General features: G+C 47.6%; 1 protein-coding gene across 1 annotated transcript in view; it reads right to left on the reverse strand.

The window, feature by feature from the left end:
- The window catches only part of LOC122381709 (filamin-B-like), a 95,655-nt gene that overhangs the window by 70,933 nt on the left and 10,282 nt on the right, over window positions 1-14,440 (reverse strand). Inside the window, exons 2-8 of the mRNA XM_043366198.1 lie at window positions 13,059-13,183; window positions 7,510-7,640; window positions 6,365-6,471; window positions 3,097-3,203; window positions 2,460-2,577; window positions 1,384-1,574; window positions 102-260 (exon numbers count right to left, since the gene is read on the reverse strand). Of these exons, the coding sequence (XP_043222133.1) occupies window positions 102-260; window positions 1,384-1,574; window positions 2,460-2,577; window positions 3,097-3,203; window positions 6,365-6,471; window positions 7,510-7,640; window positions 13,059-13,183 (938 nt within the window). The remainder of the gene's footprint in view (window positions 1-101; window positions 261-1,383; window positions 1,575-2,459; window positions 2,578-3,096; window positions 3,204-6,364; window positions 6,472-7,509; window positions 7,641-13,058; window positions 13,184-14,440) is intronic.

Consider the following 14,440-nt stretch of genomic DNA (forward strand, 5'->3'; position numbering starts at 1 on the left):
TGTTTTCATCTCTCGCCTCACACTAAGAACAGATACTGTCTTAGAGTCTCCTATTTCACCTTACCGCCCCGTTATTTCACCTAATGCATCCCCTGTCTCACCTGGTGTTGTCCCATAACATCCGGTGTGAAGCTGCACGTGATACCCGTGTCGTCCGGCCGCGTCTGTACACGAGAGGTCCTGGAGCCGGGCCCAAGCACGTCCAGCCGCAGCTCCGAGGGGTCCACCGGAGCACCGTCAAACTCCAGACGGAAGTTCACCTAGAGACGGAGGTCAAGAAAGCGCACACGTTGGGTCAGAGTTAGACCTACATACACTCGCTCATTAAAGACACATTCGCTACGCTCCAAGAGTAAATGTTTCCTCTTTACAGTATTGGAAGATCGTAAGCTAAGTTAACATCGAACTATAGTTCGTTTTTTTTCGAAAGGACGCTGGCTCCAAGTATGTTTTTCGAACAAGCACGTGTTTTAGCGAGCAAAACGAGCAAAAACTGAACCTAATTAGATAAATAAAAAATACATTGTTATCACGTTGGTTTGATAAAGGCCAGTGGCCGAAAGCTCACCGTTTTTTTAAATATGTTATTCGGCTTTTTACATTTTTGATGTCGAGGAAAAGGTCAACTTCTTTTATTTATCTAATTATATTCAATATGTTCCTCGCTCGAGCACTTAGTAATATTACCAATCTAAAAACTGAACCTGAGAAAATCGAACGTCGACTAATTTTAACATGTGATTTCTTCCCGATAGTTTCCATATGTGCGTTTTGGAACTATAGATGAGAACAGTGGTGACGTCATACTGTCGAACATGTATTGCAATGTAACTTATAACTATCATGGACGGAACTGCTTACTCGATTATAAGCTCGGCAACAGTGAAAAACTAAGTTTCACCCAAATTCGTTGACACTTGTCCCATTGCACGGACATTTGGGTGCCTGCTGCCACCAGTGACGTCATCATAGTATGTTCATTTTTAAGAAACAATTTCCAGCTACTTACCGTGCACAATTTGAAATCGGTTATTTTTTCGGCAAGAAATTCTTCGCCAGACACTGAAGCTGCCAAAACTCACGTGAGAGCTTCGATATTGAACTTTGAGCCAGCGCCCTTTTGAAAAAAAACGAACTATAGCTTCAAGCAACATGTTCTCAATCTCGATCATCAACCAGAATTTGATGAGAAACTGCCTAGCTATCTAGTATCTAGCATTCAGGCACACACCCAAGCATAGCATCTTCCCCTTCAAATATAGAAAAACACAATTCTAACGAATAGTGTTTGTCTAATGAAACAACAACTTGCGGTTATCCACTCAAGCTCACAGACCCACTTGTCGAGCCCTCCCACTGCGGCCAGCCCTCACACACACACACCTGATCGCCAACCCGGATGGCCTTGGTGGTACAGGAGGCGCGCAGCTGGTTCTGTGACACCTCCTTCCGCGGCAGCCACATGTAGCGCGCCACGTACGACATGGGCGCGATGTAGTCCACCTCGGGGTCAGCCAGGTCACGGGCCGTCAGCGGAGGGGGTGGGACGCCCAGCCGCTTACCGGCGTCCACCGCTGTGGGGAGGGGCGAGGGAGGGGGTAGTGTTAAGGCCGAGCGGTTGGAATGTGGAGGCACTGATGTGGGGATATGTCATTTGATGAAAGCATTGTACCTTGTCATACACCATGTGATAGCAAAGTAGGTACTAACGGACGATGGCTTAAAATGAGCGGAACACTATCTGTGAACTATAGGGCAAGCTATCGATTTCATGCTGCTAATACGCCTATTTCAAAGCAGAATCTAATAAAAGATGCAATGCGATAGCTTCCATTGTAGATTGCCCGAACAAGGAAGAAAGGTGTGGTGTTTAATGGGATCTGGGAAGGAATTTTTAGCAACGTTTCTGATCGGATCAAGGCTATAATGGAAGCCGGACGCGGGTCTGGAGTCCGTCTGGTGTGCAGGAGAAAGTAGCAATGGAGCAGAGGTAGCAAACAGATAAATCAGGAACCGTTAGCCGAACTGCTATCACTAGGGCGTCGGCCGTCTGAGACTCGACACTCGGCAGCCGCCCCGGACCGGTTGTGAACGATACAGATGAACGGTGAACTACCCTCTGAACGGCGAAATGCAACGGTTGACAAAGGTTGCTGAGGCATGCACCGTTAGTGTAACAAAAAGGGTACCGTTTTATGAGAATGTATCGGCGGGAGGGTTTGCAGAATAGCGGTGGGGGACACTAAAAAGAGAAGATGAAACCAGCGGCGAATATGTGTTATAAATAGTCGTAACAATAAAAATGATTTCATTTTATTGACTGACACGAGGAGGGACACATTGATATCGTAAGAAGCATAACAAAAAAAGATACAATTCTTTTCTTACTTTTCTAGAATCCGTCCTCATACATAGACTCTCACCCTTCGGAATGCCATACCTACTCCTAGCCCTCTCACCTTTTTGGATGTTGTCCTCCCAGTTGTCAGGACGACGGCTGAGGTTCTCAGGCGGCGGAAGACGACCTCCGTGGTTCTTCACCAGCTTGTTCAGCTTGACACCGTCGTTCCAGTCGGACTGTGGAAGCGATAAGAGGCGAGTGAACACTCAGAGGGACAAGCGTACGGATGATTCATAAGCCCTGTGAGCGCATGCAGCGATGAAAACCTAGCTGATTAGCCAGAAGTATTCTGCCTATCATTGTAACTCATATGTTGTGTACTTAATATAATCGATAGGAACTGTGCTCCACGAGTGGCGATGTGATCGTGCGAGGTTCGCTCAGTCTGAGGGTACACGATTCCTTCGAGATAGTCGCAATAAAGTGATGCGTTAATGTGATTCCACGTACTTACGTTTTAATTACAATGCAGCCGTGTCGTAAAATCATTGATACAACGCACTAGCCAGCGTAAAACCATATGACTGTATCCCAGCACGTTACCAATGAACGGGTACAGCAATATCAAACAGGTCATTCAACAGTGGGATCAGTTACTTCTGAGAAACGTCTGCCCAAACCATATAGAGCAGACTTTGTGAAACTGGGACGCGTTTGGACTTGGCTGACGCCGTGCGAGATGTTGCAGTACGTACCGTGAAGTTGTTGATGCGCTCATCAGGAAGCTCTCGCCGCACCCAGTCCAGTGTCGACTTGTAGCCGGGTCCGTCCTTGTTCATGAAGTAGGACAGGTACGTCATACCTGCGGGGCACAGAGGCGAGGTCAGTCATGGTGTGAATGGTGATACAGGATCCACGGAGTCAGAGAAACTGGTCAGTTACGGGTGCTGTGCATCATAACGCCTATTTAACACGCGCAGTGGAAGGGTTGCGAGTACTACGCCCAGTGGAAGGGGGGGGCGGATGTCGCCCCCCCCCCCCCCTAAGATCTCAGCTCCCACTGGAGCTAGAAAGACGAAATTTGGAGGGTAGGTGGGGGCCATGGGGAACTCTGTTGTGTGTGAATTTCATGACCCTAGGTCAATAGCTTCAAGGTCAAATGAGGTCAAATGTGGTCAAATCTGCCATATGAGCGACTTTTTTGCGTTTACACGCCGATAACTCAAAAAGTTACCGGCCGAATTTTTTTAATCTTTCGCTATACGAAAGAACAAACATTTTTGAGTATGTATGGTGAATCTCTAGATAATCCAACAATAAATATGGCAGTTAGAAGCCTGCTAAGGGTAAGATGTCGACGGCTGAAGCGGCATCGGCCGACGCGGGAAACGCGGCAATCACAATTTTGTGTTTACACACTCATAACTCAAGTTGTTACCGGCCGATTTTCAAAATTATTTGACCATATGATTGCCTGTACATTTCTCAGTCTTCTTACCGAATTTGACGCGAATCTAATATAGTCAGCGGTAAGGAGCGCGATGTAAAGACGGAACCGTCCCGCCCCGGCACAGTCTACAATTCAGGCGGCGCGTAACGGCTAGCGCCGGCCGCCGCGCCGCCGCGCCGCGGCGGCGGCAGGATGTTTGACTTTACACCGCTATTACTAGAAAAGTTGTGAACCGATTTCCTTACTTTTTGCACGAGAAGATCCGCAATTCAATTCTGGACAGGTAGCCGAAATTTCACATTGATATTATGCTCGCGGCGCGAGTTATTGGCGAAAAACAGGAGGGGTGGGCGAAATCCACCCCCCCCCCCCTTCCACTGCGCGTGTTAAAGGGACCCTCCCACCTTCAAAAAAGTTAATGAATTGGCATGAAAGTGATGTCGCTCGGTTCAGAAAGAGCGAAAACGAATATGTACCAAATTTCATCGAAAAATATTCACCGGTTTTCAAGATATTAGACTTTTACTTTTGTTTACTTTTTGGGATCTCCGCTGTTCCTAGCGACTTTATTTGAAAGTGCGGCATTTGTTGCGCGCAAAGCAGCATATACCACCGCGTGCTACCAAACGTTTTAGTAAAAGATTTAAAAACTGTTAGACCTCCGCTGACGTCACAAATTCTAAGGGGGCATGCCAATGCATTAGCCCCTTAGAATCCGAAAACTGCAAGTTTGAAATTCCATATCTCCGAATTAAAGCATTTTTCGATGTTGTGAGTGCCCAAACCGGTATTTTCAGGCCATGGCCACCAATTTGGCTATCTCAACTCAAAACTAATGTTAAGGTGGGATGGTCACTTTAAGTGATTAAACTACAGAAGACCTTAGCTACAGCAGAAAACATGAAAAGAAGCGAGAAGTAAAAATAGGTGTCTGATCAATAGATATCGGTGTATCATTTTGGAGACTGCAATCATGCAAGTAAAAATCACATCGGCATGAAAATGATACATGGATTGTTTTACATCGAAAAGCAACGACCCGAAAACCGTTGATTTTCAGCAAAAGATTGCAAGTAATGCAGTTGAGCCTCACATATCTCGTGGAAAACGGTACCGTTTTGCTTAACCCATGAGATTCTTAGACCGCTAAACGTCAGTAAGTGACGCATAAATTAATCAGCATACCCATCAAAACGCCTGTAATTTCCCTCACTTTGCGGTACCTCTCACAGTTCACATCATTGCCTATGACTGAAGCCTCTCACGTCTGGCAGCTCCATGAATAACGTGTCGTTGGCAGGAGCGACGTGACCTTGACGGGCGCTGAACACAGTGGCCCTTAACCCGGTGACCCAGCTCTCATAAATCGTCCCGGTGGGCCCACAGGCTCCTGTGCGTTCCGAGCCGACCTCGATAAATTCGGTCTCGTGCCGTCCGCGCTGGGTATGGTTAGCATAATGACCGGGATTATCATTGTTGTTGCTATGGTTGGGGAGGTGCGTGGGAGCACATGACGGATGTTTCTTTATTGGAGGGGAGGTCTGGAAGATTAAAATGTTGTCGTGTTTGGAGAGGCCGGATATTCAGAAGACAATGCAAATAATGCAATAAGTTTCCATAAAATACGGTTGCTTAGAAACAACTTCAAGAACATGTGACGACTGAGCATTTCCAGGTCGGCAGATAACTATTGTTTTGTTCTCATGGCGCGTGCATTATTGCTAAGGAATATAAATTGCAATTATACCGATTGAGTCGGATAAGGGCTTCGGGTACAGCCATGAGTTCGACAGTCAACATTCTGATCTTCTCTGTGTTCATATCTGTAGTATATTGACAATAACTGACATTGAACTATGTGAGGATATCTGAATGAATCTCCTGGTCGGAACGTTTGAAATTTGAATAGCAGGAATGACAAATAAAAAGCATAGGCATAACGAAAGCACTGCAGGCCAGAAATGGCCAGAATTCGTGGTCATACGTGGACTTGAAGTCGGACCATGACAAACCTTACCATACGAGTACACGCAGTGCCTATAGCGTATAGGATCAGACACACGGTCCGCTCCGACCGGAACTCAACGGCAAACTCCCCATCAGAGCAGAAACTATGAGGTAATCTGCCCGTTTAAACTGCACCAATGACCCCACTCAAAAGTTCCTAGCCCTTTGCCAGCATGCGATCGGAGCATAACAGCAGCACCGGCGCGAATCTTATCACCGATTCCTCTGCGAATATGCAAAGTCCACATCTTGTACTCCGTTTTGATGAGGGCGCAATCACCGGCCGCCGGGGCTTCCCACATTTTGGCTGTGATATGCTCTTATGGCATGATGGCATGGCTATCATGATGTTGCAAACATATTGTATCGGCTTATTAACTGCACCGGTTACCAATGTTACTCTTGGTTTGCTATGTAATGTAACATCTTTCACTCGCATTGCGAATTGAAATGTTTATTATTTTGTGAAATGTGGCAGATCAAAAACGCATCATACGTACGACATGATTATGTAACATATGCACGAAATTTGCAAAATCAGAGTGCATCTTGGATTCTGTGCTAACCTGACAGTTCGTCGATATACGGGGACGACAGGTACTCTGGATCCAGCACCGTCGGGATGCCGAAGTGCTTCTTGGCGAGGGTCATCGCAGTACGGTTATTTTCCACGCTGCAATGACGGATGCATGGTAAGTCAGGTGGAACAAATAAGACGCATCCGGCACCAGGCTCACCTATGCAGTATTTGACACAGGAAAAGCACTGTACATGTAGTCGGAGCGTGCATTCGTTGATCGGACAGAGCTTTTTCGGTAATGTCATCATGACGATTAGTTGTGTCATTTTACTAGATTTGTTGAAAAAGTGACGTAGGCCTGTTTCACTAACAAATAAAGTGTGTAATTACAAAGAAAAAACTTGAGTTTAAAAGAAATAATTACCAACATTTGAAATTTGGATTTCACGAAGCCTTCGGGCATGAATTTTGAGTTTAAAATTTACCAACTTTTTTACAAGAAAAAAGTTTGTAAGAAACATCGAAATCGCAAACTTTCTGTTTCACGAAGACCAAAAACTTGAAAGAAAACGTTGTACTTACAAACCCGAAATTCCAGTGGCCCTTACGTTTGGAATTTTATTACTTTTTGTACAATGATGCAAAGCAATCAATTATTCAAAACAAATATGATATGCTGAGTCATTATATGCTCTTTTTTACTTAGCACAATCCCTACGAACCAGCTACGAGCAATAAATAAATATCGTCATGTTTTGTCATTCGCGCGCCATAATTGCATTCAACAGTCTTCTGCTGTCAAATGTTTTGCGTGTTATTTTCTTTCAATAATAAGATATTGTTAACTATCATTTATACCATTCAGAAACAGCATCATTATTTCTAATTTATTCCTGCAATTTCTGACCTGAATACTAGACATAGTTGCATAAAAAGAAGCAATATCTGTAACATGTTATAGTTCTTGATTACAAATAATTTTACTGTTTACAAGTTTATTTACCAACTCTTTTTATCGGAGGTGCCGCTGGTGATGAAGTTTAGTGAAATCCGATTTTACATAGTTTGCAAAAATACTTATGAATTGTAAAGTTCAAACACTTGCAATCGCAAGCTTTTAGTGAAACAGGCCTCTGAACTAAACAGTCATGCATTTTGCTCGTGTCCTTTATTAAATTGTTAGATACGTACCCCTTGGTAGGATCGAGGTTCTGCCAGTTAGGTGCCAGGCCCGGCTTGCAGTAGTCGACCAGGGCGTTCAGATTCACACCGTTATTCCAGTCGGTGGTGAAATTACTGACTTTGCAGTCGGGCAGCACACCCTGGAAACGAGAGAAAAATGTAAATGTTTTCATATAGGCATGACAAATCCTCTCGTACAAATGCAAGGACACATGCAAATGCGTTTTGAATGTGAGCGTCACGTTTCATGCCTGCAGGTATAGCATCTTTCTTCGATTTAATACTATAAAAAACTCTTACCTACATCCCTTTCCATTATCCCCCACTCCAGCTCTCTCTCTCTCTCTCTCTCTCTCTCTCTCTCTCTCTCTCTCTCTCTCTCTCTCTCTCTCTCTCTCTCTCTCTCTCTCTCTCTCTCTCTCTCTCTCTCTCTCTCTCTCTCTCTCGCTCTCTCTCTCGCTCTCTCTCTCGCTCTCTCTCTCGCTCTCTCTCTCTCGCTCTCTCTCTCGCTCTCTCTCTCGCTCTCTCTCGCTCTCTCTCTCGCTCTCTCTCTCGCTCTCTCTCTCTCGCTCTCTCTCTCGCTCTCTCTCTCGCTCTCTCTCTCGCTCTCTCTCTCGCTCTCTCTCTCGCTCTCTCTCTCGCTCTCTCTCTCGCTCTCTCTCTCGCTCTCTCTCTCGCTCTCTCTCTCGCTCTCTCTCTCTCTCGCTCTCTCTCTCTCGCTCTCTCTCTCGCTCTCTCTCGCTCTCTCTCTCGTTCTGTCTCGCTCTCTCTCTTTCTCCCTCTCTCTATCTTTCCTTCCCTCTCCTCTCTTTCCCCTCTTTACAACAACAAAGAGCCACGTATGTGACTCACTCGCCGTTAGCGCGATATGACCACTATGACTCAGTTCCGCGGCGTTCTGTATAGCCAATGTTCCGCCACACCACAAGGAATGCGAGGGGTCCGTTCAGCTACTGCAGGGTGCGTTGTGGTGGTCTCTTGGGGCTACACCGGATCGAAGGTGGGAGAGAGAACCATGGAGAAATGTTCGACCTCAAGCGCCAGGGAATAGGGGAAAGAATGAAAATTAGCTATCCCTAGGCATAGGCATTGACTGAAAATCGATTTGCGTTAGATAGGCATATCTTAATCTAGAATCTAGATAATTCATCGAAAATTGAAACGTTATAGACGGCGCATGAAACGATTCACATTTTTTAGGATGGTGAATGGTTTTCCACCAAACAGACACTACCGGAAGTCTGTTCCAAATATCTTCTTCGCTCTGGATGCGCTATCAAGCATGAAAGACAATAGCCCACTTCCGTAAATACATGTATATGATATTGACCGTTGAACTATAGCTGGGGCTAAATAAAACAAACTACAAAGATAGTTTACGTGGGCTCTGCCACTTTTGATAGATGGTCGGGCATCGCAACTTCCAATAATATTACATCGTACTGTCCACATGCCAATCGACGGCTGTAGTCTATGGCGAGTAAAGTCGGTAATGGACAGTTGCAAGTAACGACGCACTTGAAGATCATGATAGACCAAGTTGTCAACGAAATGAATGGCCGCAGCACTTAAACCTCTTTTCTAACACTTTTCAAGCGCCCGGAAATCAGCGTTCAATCGCACATTCCTGGTAGGTATCCTCCCTGTCTATCAATTTCCCACACTCTCTCCAGCTTCCACCTCCCGTTCTCTGCCGAGGTGTCTCTCCCACGCTCCCGGCTCTCTGCAATCGTCCCCCCCCCCCCCCCCGTGAAGGAATTCTGAATGCTCGTCAGCAGGCAGCCCGGGGAAGTATGCTGCAGCGCTAAACCGGTTCCTTTCCTCCCTCCCTCCCCCACTGCAACGCCATGTTCATCGACTGTGTTTGATTTCGCCGCGCCTACCAACCTCCCCTCGCACGAAGCCAGCGAGTGGCCTCGCGATGTCGGCGGTCGGCCCATCGCCGTTGACCCCTGGCCGTCGTGTCACCGGCACGAGCCCCCTCCTCTGCGACGTCCAGCTACAATGGGGTCCGCCGAGCGGCGGCGCATTGCCCAACAGGCCCAGTGACCCGCGTGACCTTGAGGGCCGCCGCGGCCGGCCGGCCGGCTCCGACCCCGCTCCGGTGACGTCACGGGCGGTGGGCGGCCGCCGACCGACCGGCCGGCTGTCTGTCGGGCGAATCGGTCCGCTCGGCCCGGCGAGCTGCCGAGCTCGGCTGAGCTCAGTGCCGGTAGCTGCAGCCTGCAGCTGAGCTTCAGAGGGCTGCTCAGTGCTTACGGCTGTGAGCTTACTCGTTCGACTGTTCAAAGTTCTAACTAACTAGGTAGAGAAGATGAGGAGATGGGAAGAGGGACTGGGAACACAAAGGTCCACATCGTGATGATGTCATTAATCACAGCTGGATTATCGGCAATAACTGTTGGGTCATTAACGCCGTCGTGTGCCGATGAGATATGACCGGGAGAGATAATGAAAAACCGATACCTACAATGATAATGAAGCGATAGGAAGGCTAAGACATGTTGAAAATAGCTCAGCTTGACCGATCCTGATAAACGTTATTCACTTTACATCTGTGTGCGACATAACATGCCGCAGAGTTGCTCACAGAGGTGAAAAAAACCGGCTACTCGCCTGCGTGCGTAGGTGACAGCCATAGGAATAAGGAGACAGATTCGAGCATCTTAGTTAATGCACCTAAAATTGATAACTAGGCCGTTTCCGCTAAAATCAGAGCTGTCTTCCCATAGAGAGCCACTATGAACCACGGCACAAAAATTTAACAGCGTCATCTCTTTGTAGACAGCTGGGGCTGAAAAATCCCGCCGGTGCGACAGCCGGTGCGTTGTGAATCGCCATAGACAACGCAGGAAAAACGGCGACAGCGCGACAGCTCGTCCCCGCTCGTCGCCGGTTGAGCGGTGGCGGGGACCGGCGCGGCCTTGGCCACCGCTGGAGTAGGGGAGGACCGGACGACTGGGACGGGGGACGTCACATCTGGGCCACAACTGGGGTGAGGTCCATGACCATCGGCCCCAGAAACTTTGTAGGAGCGTTGATAATTGGTTCTGACTACTGAAGCAAAGGCAAGTGAATCAGTGACAAAACTGACAATCCTTTCGTGAGTTCTGATTGAACTGGATCTGGAAGCCAGGAGCCAGGAGGAGCTAGAAAGTCGATCAGACCTTTAGGTAAGTTGGAAGAAAGTGATTGATTTTTTGTTGTTGTGTCACTGAAATGTGGTGATGCGTTGTAATGCCCAGAGGCCGAAATTTGGCCTTCAAAGGTGATGAGAAAACGAAAAAAAAGGTACCTACTGTTTCAAGATGACTTGTAAAAAATTCGTGACAGCTAGACATCGCGTAGGTGACAGCTTTTGAGTTTTATTCACCTCTGGTTGCTCATTTTACGATGTTTTCCGCTGGAGGACACGGCGCTTCGTGCGTGCGTGTGTGTGTGCGCGCGTTATGGCGCCGTGACAAATTATAAACGCCTCTGAATGCGAGTTCGCGTGGCGTGTCGTAAGCCACTGTAAAGCTGGTAAAACCGGCATCCGCGCAGCTATATTTGAACTGGCACCCAACACCTGGCACCTGATAGGCCTGGCAGATCCGGGGACAACTCATTGATCGTCACCAACTCTTCTTAGTGTCAAATCGTTCAACATTTTGCGTCGGTTTCGTCCCTCGCAACATAACAGATGGATGGCTAATGACAATATTTCGAAATGAATGGTCTGTAGATTGTAGAAGCAAGAAAAGAGGTAAAAAGCTAGCATAATTGGCATTCAAATAATGTTCCATGCCTAGTCACTTGTTTTTGGTCGGAGGATGCGCACCTTTTTGACACGGTAAATAAGCGACGAAGCCACGTCGGTAAATAAAACTGTTTACGGGTGCTCGTTGCATGGTGAGTTAAGTGCTAGTGATTTGTGCTTGGGATAAAAAGATGAATAGAATTGAATGTAGCAGGCGCAATTTTAATCATAAACCTACGACATCCCGCCCAAATTGCATGGTAAATTAAGTGCCAGTGATTTGTGCTTGGGGTAAAAGGGTGAAAAGAATTGAATGTAGCAGGCGCAATTTTAATCATAAACCTACGACATCCCGCCCAAATGAGAAACCTGCGGTGGTTGGCGAGGCGGTAGCTTGTATTAGCCCACAAATCTTCCCGCTTTAATATTGCTTGCAAAAGATGGGTGCATGGGATTAAGAGCGATCTCCCCGTGGAAGCATAAGTCCCACGGCCCTCTTTTGACGAAGAGTCCCTGACGGCTGGCACGACAGTGTTGTATCGACGCCATTAACTATGGAGAAGTGCCTACCCACTACGTGCCTGGCAAGCTAACCAAACAGCCAGGCTAACCAAGCTACCCACTAGCGCCTCAGTGTGGCCGCTTCTTGCGCCGGCGGGGAGTGTTGTCCGACCTTTTTCCAGCCGTGACCGGGCTCCGGCTCCAGCTCCGGCTCCGGCTGAGGCTCCGGCTCCGGTCCGCCATCAGCCGCCTCACGGGCCTGTTTTGCCGGTCGGGGATAGCAGCAGTGCACTCTTCTCTAACGACCGGCTTGCGCAGGTATGCAGCCGGTCGGCCGGCGCCGCCGACACGGGGTCACAGCCGGCACAGAGAGGTCACAGCCAGCACCGCTGCAGAAATCCTGGGGGGAGACGGATGTGCCTGGAGCTGCACCCGGACGCAGAAGGCATAAATAAGTGATTGATAAGTTGACTATAGCTTCGGTAACAGCAACGGAACTGACACCGCGGTGAAACTGAAGCCTGAGCTGTGCTATTCCGTGTATTGATCGTCTGCTTATTAAACTTCACTGAATAATTTTCGGAACAATGTTGCTGAGGCAACGCTGCCTATACGGTTTATATAACAAGTTGGTCAGTGTCTTTTTTATCAAGACAGCAGAGGAGATGCAGTGTATGAACAGAGCCGTGTTGTTTATTGGCCAGCATGACACCGTCTCAGTATCCGATTAGTCGGAAAACTGATCGTGTCATGTGAAACCATTAATTACCGCCGACGGCGAATGTCCCGAGGGTGTCGGGTCGAGATGAAATGTGAGATGGCCACCAGACGGATCAGGCCGTCGGGAGATGGTCTGGGCAGATACCGAGCAGGATAGAGCGTGGAAAGAGGGAGAGAGGAGGACAGAGAGAGAGAGAGAGAGAGAGAGAGAGAGAGAGAGAGAGAGAGAGAGAGAGAGAGAGAGAGAGGCGAAGGAAGGTGAGCGCTGGTGAGTGATGGGGGCTCAAAGTTATCGTCCCAGCACGCAGCGTCCGCCCAGCCGCCGTATATACGTTCGGCCAGTGTTTACCTCAGAGCTGCTGCTACGTATTCTATAGCCGCGCGAAGGTGAAACCGCCGTCCCAGAATAACGTACACAAGGCTTGCGTATTCTGGCTCAGATAGTCGAAAATGGGTCCAGGAGATAATAGTTTATTGGAATATGTGATTACTGATTTTAAGTCTGATATTATCATTTCATTTTTGAATGATACCGTCCTTTATTTGTTCGATCCTCCGGCTTTGAACTGCAAAGAAGATTGCCGATGCAGTGGCTCACCTGCAGCCAGGAGAGCATGAGCTTCTTGGGCGGGAACTTGGACTGGCCGATCTGGTACTTCATGATGAGACTCCAGATGAGGCCCAGGATCAGCTTCTGGTTTCCGTTTACTATGTCCACGTTTCCTGGAAAGCAGCACAGCAAAAGTGAGCATGATGCAGAAGAATCTTATCCAATATCGTGCATGGAACAGCACACCGCCTAAATCACAGAAATACCAACACGTGAACCACAGGGTAATGATTACCCCACCATACCGTGAGCCCCATTCCCATTCCGGACGAGCGTTGGATCAGCGGCCAGCCCCCATTCCCTGCATTCCTCCGCCCGCCGCGCCGGCGGCAGAGGTGGCCCTGTCACGAGGTAGCGGCCGTTGGACATTCCCCGCACGTCCCCGCGATGGCGACATAGCCTCTTCAGCCGGGGTGAGGTCATCACTACTGACGACCAAACAGCCCCGAAGGACGGGCTGTTTGCAGTTTATAGAACTGTGTCAACGAATAATTTTGTCCATTTCTACATCCTTGTAATTCTTTCTTTTTGCCCATTAATAAAGCACTCTTAACAGGTTATGCAATTAGCGCTAAATAAAGAAACGTTATTTTATATGTAAACTACCTCATATACCAATTGCAAGACGTCAGGATTCTGACTTCTCGCGTATGACAGACACCTCGAACGCATAGAATGTCTGCAGATTGGACCTATGCTGCACGCACTAGCCCATTTGTTATCGAATGCACGACCGAGTGAAGGAGCCGGCCGTAATTACGGGTGATGAAACACGTTTAATGAATCGTCCAGCTAAAGACTGGTCGTCGCTCTTGCTCAACATGTCCATTATATGACGGTGAAGACATGGAACGCTGGAAAGATCCGAGGGCGGCAGAGTACGAAGTGTGGTTACGAGTCACCAAACATCTGCCCCATGTCAATCAGCCGAGGTATGATATGTCAATTGCGCTTGATACCTTCAGCTAGACGCAGAATGTTGCGTATAATTCAAATGTCACGCATCTTCGGAAAATTTGGTAAGAAAAACACTTCCTTTGGATGTTTATTGTTACCAATTCGAACTACGAAATCATTTGATAACAAGCGGATATACAGCAGTTGCGTCATCCGAATAAACAGCCATTAGTGGTTAATTAGACAGATGCATTCGTTGGGCAGATTACTCAATTTGTGGCTTAAAGGTCAGGCCAAGCAGACGGGGAACACGTCAAAGTTAATAAGGTGCTATTATTTCCTCCAAATAGCACATTAGAACCGAACCTACAACTAGAGGTGAGGCAATACATCATTGGGAATGGACGAGCCAACACGACTCAAGAATCGCAGTCATCATCATACGTTTAAACTAAACCAGTGTGGCCATTGTG

The sequence above is a fragment of the Amphibalanus amphitrite genome, unplaced genomic scaffold (genome assembly GCF_019059575.1).
Source record: "Amphibalanus amphitrite isolate SeventyFive unplaced genomic scaffold, NRLGWU_Aamphi_draft 000125F_arrow, whole genome shotgun sequence".
NCBI classification, from domain to species: domain Eukaryota; kingdom Metazoa; phylum Arthropoda; class Thecostraca; order Balanomorpha; family Balanidae; genus Amphibalanus; species Amphibalanus amphitrite.